General features: G+C 33.6%; 3 protein-coding genes across 3 annotated transcripts; all 3 read left to right on the top strand.

Moving 5' to 3' along the window:
* Window positions 1–5,720: 5,720 nt before the first annotated feature.
* On the top strand, window positions 5,721–7,112 carry LOC105956576 (scarecrow-like protein 32). The gene has a single exon (XM_012980428.2). It carries the CDS (start codon window positions 5,721–5,723, stop codon window positions 7,110–7,112), a length of 1,392 nt encoding a protein of 463 aa, XP_012835882.1.
* Window positions 7,113–9,865: 2,753 nt separating this feature from the next.
* On the top strand, window positions 9,866–12,886 carry LOC105956847 (protein SMAX1-LIKE 4). The gene is made up of 4 exons (XM_088827377.1): window positions 9,866–10,604; window positions 11,044–11,848; window positions 11,940–11,959; window positions 11,992–12,886. Exons 1-4 carry the CDS (start codon window positions 10,213–10,215, stop codon window positions 12,824–12,826), a joined length of 2,052 nt encoding a protein of 683 aa, XP_088683503.1. The 5' UTR covers window positions 9,866–10,212; the 3' UTR covers window positions 12,827–12,886.
* A 1,596-nt stretch (window positions 12,887–14,482) lies between these two features.
* Window positions 14,483–14,916, top strand: LOC148766704 (uncharacterized). Its single transcript, XM_088826808.1, has one exon. It carries the CDS (start codon window positions 14,551–14,553, stop codon window positions 14,740–14,742), a length of 192 nt encoding a protein of 63 aa, XP_088682934.1. The 5' UTR covers window positions 14,483–14,550; the 3' UTR covers window positions 14,743–14,916.
* The last annotated feature ends 219 nt before the right edge of the window (window positions 14,917–15,135 follow it).

Below are 15,135 nucleotides of genomic sequence, written 5' to 3'. Positions count from 1 at the left end.
TGAAAGATGAAATATCAAAATACAACCATGATTTCATAACACTATTGGAATTAAAAATTACTATTTTTGCATATGAAAATGGTGGTTAATTAATGTTTTGATAGCTCATTTAATAACGCCACTCGAGGTGCTCTTGCCGTAAATAGTATATATTAACAAATACAATATCAATCGACAAATAAGTAGTTTCTACGATCCATTTTTAGTTACAAACTCAATAAGATATTTATATATTACATAAACGACTACAATTATATGAGAAATAATTGCATAATTTATGTGTGTGTCTTTTCAAATTGAGAAAGATTGATGCAATATTGTGGTTATGGATGGAAAAAATTATCAAATATTAAGAATCAATCATAGTATACCAACAAAATATTACCTATCAAATACCAACTTAATGGTTATCATTTCATTTGGCATGATATTGGTACCATATCGAACTTATATGAGATTTACTACAATCCTATAGTGTGGGTAAAGAAAGATATAGAAAACATATTATTGGAAAAAATATGTTTAGCTACAAATATTCTGACTAATTTTTAAATTAAAATTTTAAACCATATGAAAATAAAAGTATTAATGTAGGGTATAATAGCGTAAATGATTATTAAATATTTTAACACTGTATATATCTCACTATATTTTGGTATTAGAATACATGAGTTCTTTTGTCTAATTTACAAGTTATGTATTTAAATTAGTGAAATATTATTAAGTTTTCTATTTCCCTATCATATATAATAAGTTATATTTATTTTCTTAATTTCCATTTTTAAAATATTTGTAAAATGAAATTATTTATTGTATAATGTTTATAAGAATCTTTGTATCGATTTTATATCTCTATGTTTTTTTTTAAATCACAATATTCGACTGATTTACACAAAAATCCAATTAATTTTTTACTTTTCCATTTTTTATTTATATAAGCATTTTATAGTGACTTTTGTTTACTTGAAATTTGATCTATTTTCAATAACATCAACCTTTATGTTAGTTTCTAACATATGGTCATACGTGTAAATAAGTTTAAGTTGTATGTAACAAGGATAGCTTATGAAAACCCCCTGAACTTAGGCTAAATGAAGAAAAGCACCCCCACAAATTCGTTATTACCAAAATTCCCCTGATGTTTGTTTCCGTCTTACATCGACCCCCTTATGGTATGATTTTTCAAGGAACTTTTTTTATTACGTAGAATATTCCCCGAAAAATGCTGATTATACCCTGCACACGCGACATTTCTTTATGGTACATTTTAAATACAAAAATTACCCTCGTGAGGACTTTACAAGAAATCTTTATTCTTCTTCAATAACACTTTCACAAATTTTTATTATTACCATGACCACCCTGAGGGTAATTTTGGTATTTAAAAAGTACGATAAAAGAAATGTCACGTCTGCTAGGGTAGAATCCATATTTTTTGGGATATTACATGGAATAAAAAAGATTCCGTAAAAAATCACACCATAAGGGGGTCGTGTAAGATAGAAACAAACATCAAGGGAATTTTGGTAATCACCGATAAGTGGGGGTGTTTTCTAGAATTTAGCCTAAGTTCAGGAGGATTTTCATAATTTATCTTATTAACAACGATTATTGTTCTTTTACGTCGTAACGTTTATTTATACCCTTATAATATTTTAAATACTTTTAATGTCAGTTTGATAGTATAATTAAATATTAATTTCTAATATATTTAATATGTGTTTTTTGATGCTTCAGCTACCGCACATAAGAAATTTGATATAAAGATTCGAGATTGGATAGAATTGTTTTTTTTATACAAAATAATAGATCATTGCAAAAAAAAATGATGCAAGATCAGGATTTGTGATTAATATTAGCATTATAATTAATATTCTTTGAATTAGTATCGGTGTTAATACTAGAAATAGGGTTCGAATTGTAATAAGGATTAAGATAATATTATAATTAATATTAAGATTATGATTATGCTTAGTACGATACTTAGTGACATATATTAGTATTAGGATTATAATTAGCATTAGGATTGGGATTGGAATTATAATTAATATTAGAATTAGAATTAACATTAGTATTAGCATTAACATTATTAGTATTAGAATTATTAGGCTTATGATCAGTGTAAGGAATAGGATTATGATTTGGATTAGGATTAGAATTATGATTAGTGTTATGAATAGGATTAGGAATAGGATAAGGATTTGGATAATATTAGACTTACAATTATAATTAGCATTAGCATAATAATTAGTATATCCAGATTAGCATTAGCATTAAAATTAGTATTAGCATTAACATATTAGTATTAATAATAATATTAATAATAGTATTAGTATTAATATCATTATTAGTAATAGTAATATTATTAGTATTAGTATTAGTATTAGTATTCATATTAGTATTAGTATTAGTATTAGTAATAGTATTAGTATTAGTACAAATATTAGTATTAATATCACTATAAGTACCCGTATCAATATTAGTATCGGTATCGGTATCAGTATCAGTATCAGTATTAGTATCAGTATGTGTATCATTAACATTAAAATTAGTTTTAACATTAAAATTAGTATTAATAATAGTATTAGTATCCGTATTACTATTAGTATTAGTACTAATATTAGTATTAATATCAGTATAAGTATCCGTATCAGTATTAGTATCGGTATCAGTACCAGTACCAGTATCAGTATAAGTATATGTATTGGTATCAGTATATATATCAGTATCGATATCAGTTTCAGTATCAGTATGAGTATCAATATCAATATCAATATCAGTATCAGTATCAGTATCAGTATTAGTATTAGTATTAGTATTAGTATTAGTATTAGTATTAGTATTAGTATTAGTATTAGTATTAGTATTAGTATTAGTATTAGTATTAGTATTATTAGTATTAGTATTAGTATTATATTATTATTATTATCAACACCAATATCAGTATCAATATTAATATATGTATTAGTATGAGTATCAGTATGATTATGAGTATCGATATTAATATGAGTGTTAGTATTAGTATTAGAATTAATAATAATATTAATATGAGTATCACTATGACTAGCAACATCAGTATCAGTATCAACATCAGTATCAGTATCACTATCAGTGTCAGTGTCAGTGTCAGTGTCAGTATCAGTATCAGTATCAGTATCAGTATCAATATTAGTATCAATATCAATATTAGTAGTATCAATAACAGTATCAATATGAGTATTAGTATCAATATCAGTAAGTATTAGTATTAGTATTGGTATTAGTATTAGTATTAGTATTAATATCAATATTAGTATCAATATTAGTATGAGAGTATCAGTATTAGCATCAGTATTGGTATCATTATTGGTAGTGGCGTATACATCTTTTCTCTTTGCAATATTTATAAATTGTGTTGTTGTTTGAGTAATGTGCATCACTAATTGAATATTGTTAGTGATAAATTTGCAGGTTATTTGAATATCTATTGTGTTAGTTCTCTGCTACTGTGTTTGTTGTTAAGTTAGTTATTTTGCACAAGATTCACATGGTGTAGTAGATTACATTCCATGAGATAGAGTTATACCATATGTTTTAAATGATTTCACTTAATCTTCACATCGTGTTTGCGCCCTTCGCGTATTCTTCTTTGTAATATTTATTTGAATTTCATATGTTACAACTCTGAATTAAGAGATATTTTTTCTTTGATGTTCTTCCATTTTGTTTTACTTGAATTGGCATTGTTATAAAGAGATAATCGTTTAAATATTATTATTTCTCATTTTGAAACTGACCTCCGTGCAACGCACGGGTGAAGAACTAGTCTTATATATAAATCAATTGTGATAAGCGGCACATGGAATAATTAATAGCCGTTGATCTTCTTGCACCAAAGTTTTGATCACGTGCCGAATTACAGATTTTGCTAATGCCAGGCAAATAAATTCATCTCCTACTTTTAAATTTGTGACCTAATTACAGGTGCCCCCAACAATTCATTGGTTAAAGGGAAATGGACAAAAATTACATTTTTTTAATGCTATAATTGATATTAATAAGACAAAAATTGCATGTTGAAGCTGTCGTAACATGGCAATTTGTTTTATTTAAATTCAAATATATTTCCTAGTTGTATATACACAGAACGAAAAAAATGTAATTATTTTTTGACAAAATTTAATGGCTATTTATAATGTATAACACATGTACAAATTAGTGATTGGCTGAATTGGTCAAATGAAATCCCAGAATCAATTTCAAGATCTGGCAAGTTAGATACGATGCTCATTTTTTCACACACAAAAAAAAAATTAATATTAGCACATTAAAGGGTCTTTTATGCAATAAGAATTAATTGGACGCAACTAGCAATCTAGTAGCTTAAAGTATGCTACAACCAATGAATGTTTGCCACGTAAACTCATAAGTTTTGGGCCTATTAATGATTTTTATAATTGGGCCCAAACTTAATGATTGTCGGCATCCCAACTCCAAGAATTGTGTCCAATTCACTTAAACCCAAACCAGCAAAAAATCTTGATTTTGACCGTACAAATTATTTCATTTAATCGTTGACGTGCATTCTTTTATAGTACTCTTTCCTCTCAACTCTATTCACAGTTTGAATACGCAGCTTCTCTCTTCTCTCCTTTCTCTCACTAAGATCCCACTAAGGCCTCCTTTGGTTGAGAAAATTAACCATGATTAATAACTAAATAATGGAACTTTATTTGATGTTTGATATCTCCAATAATTTACAGGATCGATCCGCAAATAATATACTATCATGTCTTATCTTGCATTCTAGACATTTTTGTTATTGGATCGTCGAATGTACAATAATACAGTTAGGTTTCATGAGATTATTTAATCTTATTTTGACAATAAAAATTCCAACCAATTATTACCACCATAATGGCAGTGGGCTTAGCTTGCATGCAAATTGCAATACAAGTGGTCTTTCTTTCCCTTTTCTTTTTGTTGTTGTTTTATAGGAATGCAATAGGGGTGTCACATGCAGAGAAGTTTCAAGTATATATATATACACATAGCATATATATATATATATATATATATATAAGATGTATGTAATGGTTTGCAAGAGGGCGAGTTGTCTTGAAAAACAATTCCATGGAAAACAAAGATGGGAATGTGAGGTACCAATCAAATTAATGCATGAATTACCCACCTCACTAAAAAATCCAAATTAAATTATAATTACAATCTAAACACGTATATTGTCGTATTAGGCATTCCATCAGACAAATTCGACAAAGGCGGCCGGCTAATTAGACAGCTTCTTAACTTTTTCATTAGATCTTGTAATTTCCTTATTAATTAATTATCCCAGATCTTCTAATCAATCAATCTCAAATTCACTCGATTTTGTGTGTTAGATTGAGAGATGATGATCCCAAATTTGCTTAACTAACTAATTAAGACATTCTTTCACTTTACATCTCTCTCTCTCTCTCTCTCTCTCTCTCTCTCTCTCTCTCTCTCCCCCTTATATATACAAACCCTAGCTAGGTAGTAGCGTGGAAGATGAAATTGATTCCCTGTGCTCTATATATATTTCCTTATCTTGTCTTTCTTTGTTTCAAACAATTAATACTGTGTTATATACTCAGCAAAAAAATGGACGATTATGCCCTCGTCTTCTCCCCAGTCTGAGAGGAATTATAACTTATAGTAATTCTTCCACTCACCACACCGAATCAAAGTTAAATATTATAACAATGAAAGCAGAACTAAGAGCGAATCCTCCGACCATTACTCTTGTACAAAACCCTAATCTTTTCACAACCCCTTCCGCCGCCGCCGCCACGCAGAGCCGTTCCGTTTCAGGCGCAGCTCTATCAGGCTGCTGCCTAAGCAACCTCGACGGCGCGTGCATAGAGAAGCTCTTACTCCACTGCGCGAGTGCACTAGAAAGAAACGACGTCACTTTGGCCCAACAAATCATGTGGGTTCTCAACAACGTCGCTTCTTCCGCCGGCGATCCCAACCAGAGGCTTACTTCGTACTTCTTGAAAGCCCTCGTTTCAAAGGCTTCTCGGCTTTGCCCAACCACGACTTTCAACTCCGCCGCCGCCGTCGGCGGCGCACGGCGGCTGATGTCTGTAACGGAGCTTGCAGGGTACGTAGACCTAATCCCATGGCACAGGTTCGGATTCTGCGCATCGAACAGCGCCATTCTCGAGGCGATTCGAGGGTTTCCGAAGGTTCACATCCTGGATTTCAGCATCACACACTGCATGCAGTGGCCGACGCTTATCGACGCAGTCGCGAAAAGGGCGGCGGAGGACGGCGGTGGGCCACCGTTACTATCGCTGAGAATATCTGTTCTTTCATGGCGGCCGAACGTCCCTCCTTTCCTCAACGCGTCGATCGAGGAAGTCGGTCAACGTTTGACCAACTTCGCAAATTACAGAGACGTCCCTTTTCAGTTCGACGTAGTTCATCATCATGAAGTCACGGGGCAAGATAGTAATTTACTATTAGGGCAACTGAATCCCTCCACGCTGAAACTCAGAAACGACGAGGCATTGGTCGTCAACTGCCAGAACTGGCTGCGCTATTTACCCGACGACGAAGACGACGATCATGAAGAAGACGATATTCGTCGGAGTATTCCTTCTAGTTACGGCAGGGATTCCTTTCTCGAAACGATAAGAAATCTAAACCCTTGTCTAGTCACCATAGTCGACGAGGACTGCGATCTAGGCGGATCGAACCGATCGCTCGCGTCGAGAATCACCACTTGCTTCAACTACATGTTGATCCCTTTCGACGCGCTCGAGACTTTCTTGCCGAAGAACAGCGCTCGGAGATTGGATTACGAAGAAGACATCGGTCGTAAGATTGAGAACGTTGTAGGGTTTGAAGGGGCTCGGAGAATCGAAAGGCAAGAATCGAGCGGCAACTTGTGGCGGAGAATGGCGATGAAAAACGGATTTACGAGCGTGCCGTTCGGCGAAGATACAGTTAAGGAAGTTAGAGTGTTGTTGAGTGAGCATGCAAGTGGTTGGGGGATGAAGAAAGATGAGGAGATGATGATTCTGACTTGGAAAGGACATAACTACGTCTACGCCACCGCGTGGGCCCCGCTCGATCGAGCAATAACGTAACTATGCTCGATCGATGTAGTTAACTAACGATTGAGTTAGAGAGAAGTATTAGATTTACGTGTGAGACTACAAAAAATGTGGATGGGATAGAATTTCATCCTATATATATAATTATGCACAAGGGACAAAGGATTTTTTAATTTGGAGAATAAATTCATCTGTACTGTACTTGTATGTTTCTGCTTTTCCATTCAATCGTCACAGGAAAGCAAAATTTGGAAATATGACACTCTATAATAATTAATTATTGTCTTTAATATGAAGGGAAAATTTGGTAATATTTCAATATTTTTACGTAATTTACTTGAAAAAAAAAAGTGATTATAAATTTCTCAATCTATAACTTCAGATATTTTAAATAAGTGATTGAATTCTAAAACTAATATGGAATGGCAGATGGATACATGTAATACAAAATACTTGCAATATTAAGTATGGTTACTGACTAATTGCCTAATTAAACCGGCTTTTGAGATCCTACACCGCGTGAAATACACCGGGTAGAACTTTACCATTCATATACACACAAACACAGATACACCAACATTGGTATGTGTAGATCAACGGTAAAAAATCACTCGGTGTAACCTTCACCGGGTGTAGGATAGATAAAACCTAATTAAACTTATCAATAATTGTTGCAATATAATAGTTTTCATATTTGGAGAAAATGGGCCCTCGTGAAAATGGGCTGTTCCACCGTTTGGCCCATTGGTTAACGGGCCGAACACTAAATTTATGTAGGTAGTAATTTAATTTACCCAGACCCAGACCCGCCACAAACGGGTCGGTTCGGGTCTGAGACCCAATGAACCCGGCTTTAGAAGATAATTAATTTTAAAAAAAAATGGAGAATCTAGTACTATATAAAATCTAGAGAGAAGTGATGTAGGGAAATTGGATTAGGAGCAAAGAGAATCCATGCTTGAAAAGTCGAGCCCAGAAAGAAAGAATAAAAGAAAGAAAGAATATAGTGATCGATAAAGAGCACAAAATTGTCAGCATGATTGATATTTGATAGGCATGCGTTTTCTTCTATTTTAATTAAATTATCAAATTTTAAATATCTAAATATATATTCTGGCAGATTTAATAGAATATAATGAATTTAATAATTAGGTAAATTGGATTGTTTTGTTTTGGCATTATCCAACATTCCCTTGTTTGGTGGAATGGAAGAATAAACACTCAAATCAAATATCAACTAATACTTCTCCTTTCCCATTTTCCAACCCCTGCACCTCTTTCTCACTTGGTTTATTATATGACAAATTTATTCTATTAATATTATTAATTATTAAAATATATGATTGTGCTTAAAGGGAAAGTTAACAGTGTTTTTATTAACCTAAATAATTGCTCAATTTAAGTTAGGAAAAGAAAAAGAAAATTAAATAAAAAGTAGTGATCAATTCAAGACAAAAGAGAAAAGTGGTGATGTAATAAAAAGAATGAATTGGAAAAGTAGGGTGTGTGTGTATACATATTTATAGGGATCTGGAGTAGAAAGAGAGATACCAGTAATTATGGGGGCCATAAAGATAATGTCATCTTTTTGCATGCATAATTTCAAATTAATTCATCAATTATTATTATTATTATTAAAGGAGGAAGAAGCATGATATTAAAACACTAGTCCATCTTTTTTTTTTCTTTTCTTTTTCATTTTTTTATTTATTATTTTTATTTTATGAATTTAATTTAATCACTTTTTCCACTTTCTGGTCGCACATCTCCCACCTTTAATCACACATCATATGAAACATCCCTCTTTGTTTTCAGTACCAAGAAACTTTATTTCTCACAATAATATTAATTAATAATCATCATTTATACATTTTATTTGGAGATATTAATTAATATTAAATAATACATTTAACCAATAATATATTTGGAAAAATGATTAAATTAAATCAAAGAGGCCTTTTATTCAAGATTAAAGAGGCTTTAAATATAATTCGTTCGTCGGGCACAATGAATTAACGAAATGAATTTGAAAACTCCGAAAGATTGCATATTAAAAAGAGAAGAAATTAAAGTGATCATCTTTCAAATACATAAAAAAAAAATATATGATACTTTTCTTGTAAGTAGAGCGAGCTAAATATTTCATTGTTTCAATTTTTAAAATTACTCCAATCTCTAACAAGAGATATAGACATACACTAATATATGTAGACGCTATTTATGACTTTGGATTAAAAGTTGTAGTAATAATTAGAATCACAGACATTATCTTATCGAAGAAAAACTGATTTCCTCCTCAACTTTATTACATTAAATCTTTTCGAATAATTACTTCGATTATATAGACCAGTCAAGATCTAATGTAGATTAAATTAATCTTTTGAGAGAGAGAGAGAGAGAGAGAGAGAGAGAGAGAGAGAGAGAGAGAGAGAGAGAGAGAGAGAGAGAGAGAGAGAGAGAGAGAGAGAGAGAGAGAGAGAGAGAGAGAGAGAGAGAGAGAGAGAGAGAGAGAGAGTTGCTTTATTTTTGTCTAATAAATGTGAAAAGAAACAAAATAAATAAAGGGAAAAGGAGTCTGCACACATTTGCATGCAAATTACAACAAATGACAAACATGAAAAAGGGAAGCAAATATATGATATTATCAATTAATTAATCAATTAATTACTCTTTTTACATATACATGTTGGAATAATTTTCCACCTTTTTCTCTTTTACAACTTTATTTGAATTTCTGGTTCCTATGTCTCTCATTCAAAGGCTGATCATGTTCAAAAAAAATAAAGTACACAACACAATCATCACCACTTCAAACAATTATTTTTCAGATAATATTATCAATACCAAATATTCGAACCCTAGATCATATACATAATTAAACATACTCAAAGTTAATTAATTACTTCATAATTAAACCCCAAAAGAGTTCCCTATTTATTTACATTACACCATTTCAAAAAACACAACGTCAACTTCTTGAACTCACAATCTTAACACACACACACACACACACACACACACACACCAAAGTAAAAATCAGTTTTGGAGGGTGTTCTTGAATCTTGAGTGAGTAATAATAATCTGTGTTGCGAAATTCCGGGGGGGTGTTTGGGGGTGGGGTGTGAGATAAGTTATGCGTGTAGGAGCTAATTGCGCAGCGCCGCAGACGCTCTCAGAGGAGGCAGCTTCCGCGCTGAAGCACTCCCTCATCCTTGCCAGGCGGCGCCGCCACGCTCAGGTGACTCCTCTCCATGTCGCCGCCACCCTGCTAATGACATCATCATCGTCATCGCTTCTCAGAAGTGCCTGCCTCAAATCTCAGCCCCACCATTTTCAACAACCTCTTCAATGCCGTGCACTTGAGCTTTGCTTCAACGTCGCCCTCAACCGACTTCCTGCTTCCCCCGCCGCCCATCTCCTCCACCACCACCACGCGCCGCCGTCTCTCTCCAACGCCCTCGTCGCCGCCCTCAAGAGAGCTCAGGCTCTCAACAGGAGAGACTGCGTCGAGCATCAGCAGAACCACCCTCTCGCCCAGTGGCGGATGTAGCCATGGTCTAGGGTGTGCAGTTGCACACCCTTGATTTTCAGAATATATTACTATTATACATAAAATAACAGAAAAGGCAGTTGGCTGAAGTGGTAAAGATATGTCTTATTTTATTAATAGGTCATGGGTTCGAAACCCACCCACACAATAATGGAATTTTTTTGAAATCTTAACATTTTTCAACTTTTTGGTCTTTAAATATTTACACAATTCACCTAAAATTTGTAAATTATAAATTTTTGGTCCACTATTTTTATAAAATGATATTTTAATTTTTTATTCTACAACATTTTTCAACTTTTTGGTCTTTAAATATTTACACAATTCACCTAAAATTTGTAAATTATAAATTTTTGGTCCACTATTTTTATAAAATGATATTTTAATTTTTTATTCTACAATTTCGAACCCCCTTGGCAAAAATCCTGGATCCGCCACTGCTCTCGCCGCCGTTAAAATCGAGCTGGTGCAGCTCGTTTTGTCCATACTGGATGACCCTAGTGTGAGTAGGGTTATGAGGGAGGCTGGTTTTTCCAGCACTTCTGTCAAAACCAATTTACTATCTTACCCTTCAACCAAAAACCCTCTTCTCTTTCCTCCTCAGAAACCCTCTCTGAAACAAGACATGGGTTTGGTTCTGGAGGTTCTGATGGGGAAGAAGAGAAGCCGAAACATCGTCATAGTTGGTGAGGATTCAGCAACATCAATGGCGGCCGAGAATCTTGCCGCGGAACTGTTCGATAAAATGGCTGAGAGAAAAGATCTCCCAGATGAGGTGGCGTCAGCACACGTCATCAACTTCCAGTTTTCGTCGCTGCTTCTCAAATTCATGAACAGAGATGAGGTGGATATGAACGTTGCTGACGTAAGAAAGAAGGTGGAATCTTTTTCCGCTGCTGCTGCGTCGTCATTAGGTGGTGGCCGGAGAGTGATGGTTATTGTTTACATTGGTGATCTAAAATGGACGGTTGATCAAAGAGGTAACGGCGGAGAAGAATATTCCGTTAATTATTTAATTGCGGAGATTGGAAAGCTGGCTTCTTGGTACGGAAAGAGCTCAAATTTAAAGGTTTGTTTAATGGCTACTGCAAATTACCAGACATATATAAAATGCCAGATGAAGAAACCCTCTCTCGATATTCAATGGGATCTTCAAACAGTGTTTGTTCCATCAGGTGCTGGATTAGGGTTGAGCCTTAATAATAATAATACAAGGTTAGTTTAATTTTTTAATTAATTAATTAATTTTCTGTGTTAAGTAAATTTGAAAACTTTTGGTTCCAAAAATGTGATGAGTCTTCACTTTTGAGCTCACTCATTTAATTTGTCTGTATTCTTAGTTTCTTACGTTGTTTTTCGCAGTGACGGAGATGCATTTACTGCTAATAATCGAAATTACGGTTTTGACCCTCAATTGAGAAGCGAGCGATCGTGCCATATCGGGTTCAGTTTTGGCAATAATGAGATTAATCCCGAATATCAATCGTTAGTGGAACGAAATTTGGATGAAGAAAAAATTTCACTGACACTCGGTAATTCCATGCATGGTTATCGCACATCGACGCATGAGAATTACGCGAGCTCCGTAATTCGGATGAAACTCGTTGTGGATTATGAATCCGCACCTTGTATTGGCCGATTCAAGCGCAAAGCGGATTGCATGTATCGTTCGCCGATTAATTGCAAGACGAGTCGTAAGAGCGTCGAAATGGAAGAGGTTTCTTCGGTGTATGGGAAGAGAGAATTCAGAAGCTCAAATATGCTCGACCTAAACATGAAAGCCGAAGAAGAAGAAGATGAAGAAGGTGAAAAAACGAGAGATTTCAGCCCCGTTTCGAGTGATTTGACCCGTGAAACGATGATCGAACCGGATAACATGAATTCGGATGCTAGAGAGGTTGTTTTGTTGTTGAAATTGAGGAGATCTTTTGAGGAGGCTTTGGGGGGTAGAAATGTAATTAGTAGTTTTAGTGTTGAGGAGATTTTGTTAAAGAAAATTGTGCAATTAGGATGCGGTTTGTATGTGGATAGCTTGTTTGATGAATGGGTGAGAGATGTTTTTCAAAGGAGTATATTAGGGTTGGGTGTGGTTAGTGTTAGGCTCTGTTTGGATGGGGAAAATGAGATAAGTTGTGCAGAGGATGGATTTATGGGCACTTGTCTTCCTAAAAGGATCCATGTTTCTTTCCTAGGTTGAAAATCTGTAATGAAAACCCTTGTAATATATTTCTTTACTATGCATGGCTTGTTTTCCACAACTAAGTAATTTCCATTATGCTTTATTTTTTCAACTACATAAACAGGAAATAGTTGAAAGATTTTTCAAGATTTGGATAAATAACAAAATTCATTAATGTCTAGGGTGGAAATCGGGCGGATCAGATCATAATAAACACTTTTGAATTTATTTTTGATTTTTTCGAAGTGAAAACTCATTTCAATTCGGATCTTGAAAATTCGGGTTTCATAAATTGGGAAAAAAAAAAATCGATCCAAAATCAGAATTGTTCGGACTGGAATCGACCGAATTTGGAAAATTCTAGTTTTTTTATTCACCTAAAAATAAAATGCATAATATTGTTGATATTGTAAGTATAATTTTTGAAACAAAATCGGATCATATTCAAAACTACAAAAAAATATTAGAATCGGGTTTTCGAATTTAGAATTTGGAATAAAAAATATTATTCCAAAATTGAATAAATTCGTATCGAAATAGCCGAAAATCGGAGAGTCGGTTGCAATTTCCACCCCGTGTGTTTTGTATCAAGGAAATTGAAACTGTTGGCCATAGGCTAAAAACTTTTATGGGTAAATTACAACTGCCCCCTTGAGCTAAGGTGTATTTACGAAAAAATCATCTCTTTTCCATAATTATATCCATTCCCTTCAATTTGTAGATTTGGTACATTAACAACCTTTTGTGGGTGTTGATGTAATTTATTTACAAACTGCAAGATGCTAAATGTAATTTCAAAACGTAACTCTAATTTACTATTACCATTATGATTTGTTCGACCCTACACCGGATGATAAATATCGCTGGGTCTTCTGCTGACACGTGTCTTTTTTTTGTATTTTATAATAGATTCCCCTAGGATTTACCTTTAGGGATCGTGCCCCTACTGCGGCGGAAAGATTTTGCTTTCTTCCGATTTGCTTCAGATTCAAACGAAAGTACTTGTGCGCACTATGTTCCACGCGCCTGGTTTTGTATGATTCTTAGTGACGTCATTTGATCGTAATCAAACGGATTCATTTCTTACTTATGCTTCTCTGTTATTTCACCGTTAACTAACGGCAGCCATTTCGTGCCTAAATTATCAATGAAACAAAACCAAATTAAAAATTATTTATTGGGCCTATAATTTGATGGCCCAATGGCTGAATTCTATATTCTGAAGAAGGCAATTTTTCTTTTGGGCCTGAATAAGATTCACTCTATTATGAATTAGATTATTAATTATGAAATAAATAAAAAATTATATTGATTAATTATAAACTTGATTAATTATATTGATGACTTGCTTCTTTAATTTCGGATGTGTGCAATTCCAACTTTTTCTAAGTAGCTGAATAAATATCGGCAGCGTTGAAGTGACGTCGCTTTAACAAAAAAATTACATCATAGTACTAAAAAATTGTTGTAATAACTAACAACCAGAAATGAATGTGAAACAATCCAAAACGATTTACTAAACATTTAGAAAAGCCCCCAACATTTATTTCACACTGTTGCATACAGTAAAACAGAAAACCATATACGCGTCTCTCTCTCTCTCTCTCTCTCTCTCTCTCTCTCTCTCTCTCTCTCATAAATATATATATATAGAGAGAGAAAGAGAGACACACATGTAATTACAACAGAACACCAAATACGAAGAAGGAAAAGGGTAATAAATAAATAAAACGTGAGAAAATATGATTGGTGGTGAGAAGGAGAGAGAGTTGGGGAGAGAAGATGCGAACGGGAGCTGCCCCTATTGCGGCGGAAAGGTGGCGGCGGTGGTTGTCGAGCGCCGCTGGAAGCTCTGCTTCCTCCCCGTCGGCTTTGTCGTCAAGAAGAAATTTGTCTGCACAAAGTGCTCCAGGCAATTGGTCTTGTATTCATAATAAATATTAATTAATGCCCATTCTAACCTTTTTTTTCTCCCTTTTCAGTTATTTAAATGTTGCTTCATTATTAGGACTTTATTTGTATGATTGATGACATTTTAATTTATCAATCTTATTCCATAAATTTAATTCAATAAATTTAATTTTTCCATTTTTTTTTGCTGATCTGCATTTTTGGTGTGTGATTCTTGTTACTTGAAAGGGAGAGATCAGAGAATGTGAAGTTACATGTGCATGCATCATGGCTTTAAATTAATTATTATTATTTCTTCAAGAACATGCAATTAGTTCTATGTATATATCAATCTTCTTTTTTGGAGCAATTATTGATTTAATTTTATTTGCCATTTTTAATTATTTGAGATAATTAGATTATTGAGTGGAAAAGAA

Source organism: Erythranthe guttata, chromosome 12 (genome assembly GCF_056151865.1).
Source record: "Erythranthe guttata isolate IM_541 chromosome 12, IM_541, whole genome shotgun sequence".
NCBI classification, from domain to species: Eukaryota; Viridiplantae; Streptophyta; class Magnoliopsida; order Lamiales; family Phrymaceae; genus Erythranthe; species Erythranthe guttata.
This window is presented reverse-complemented; position numbering and strand designations above follow the sequence as displayed.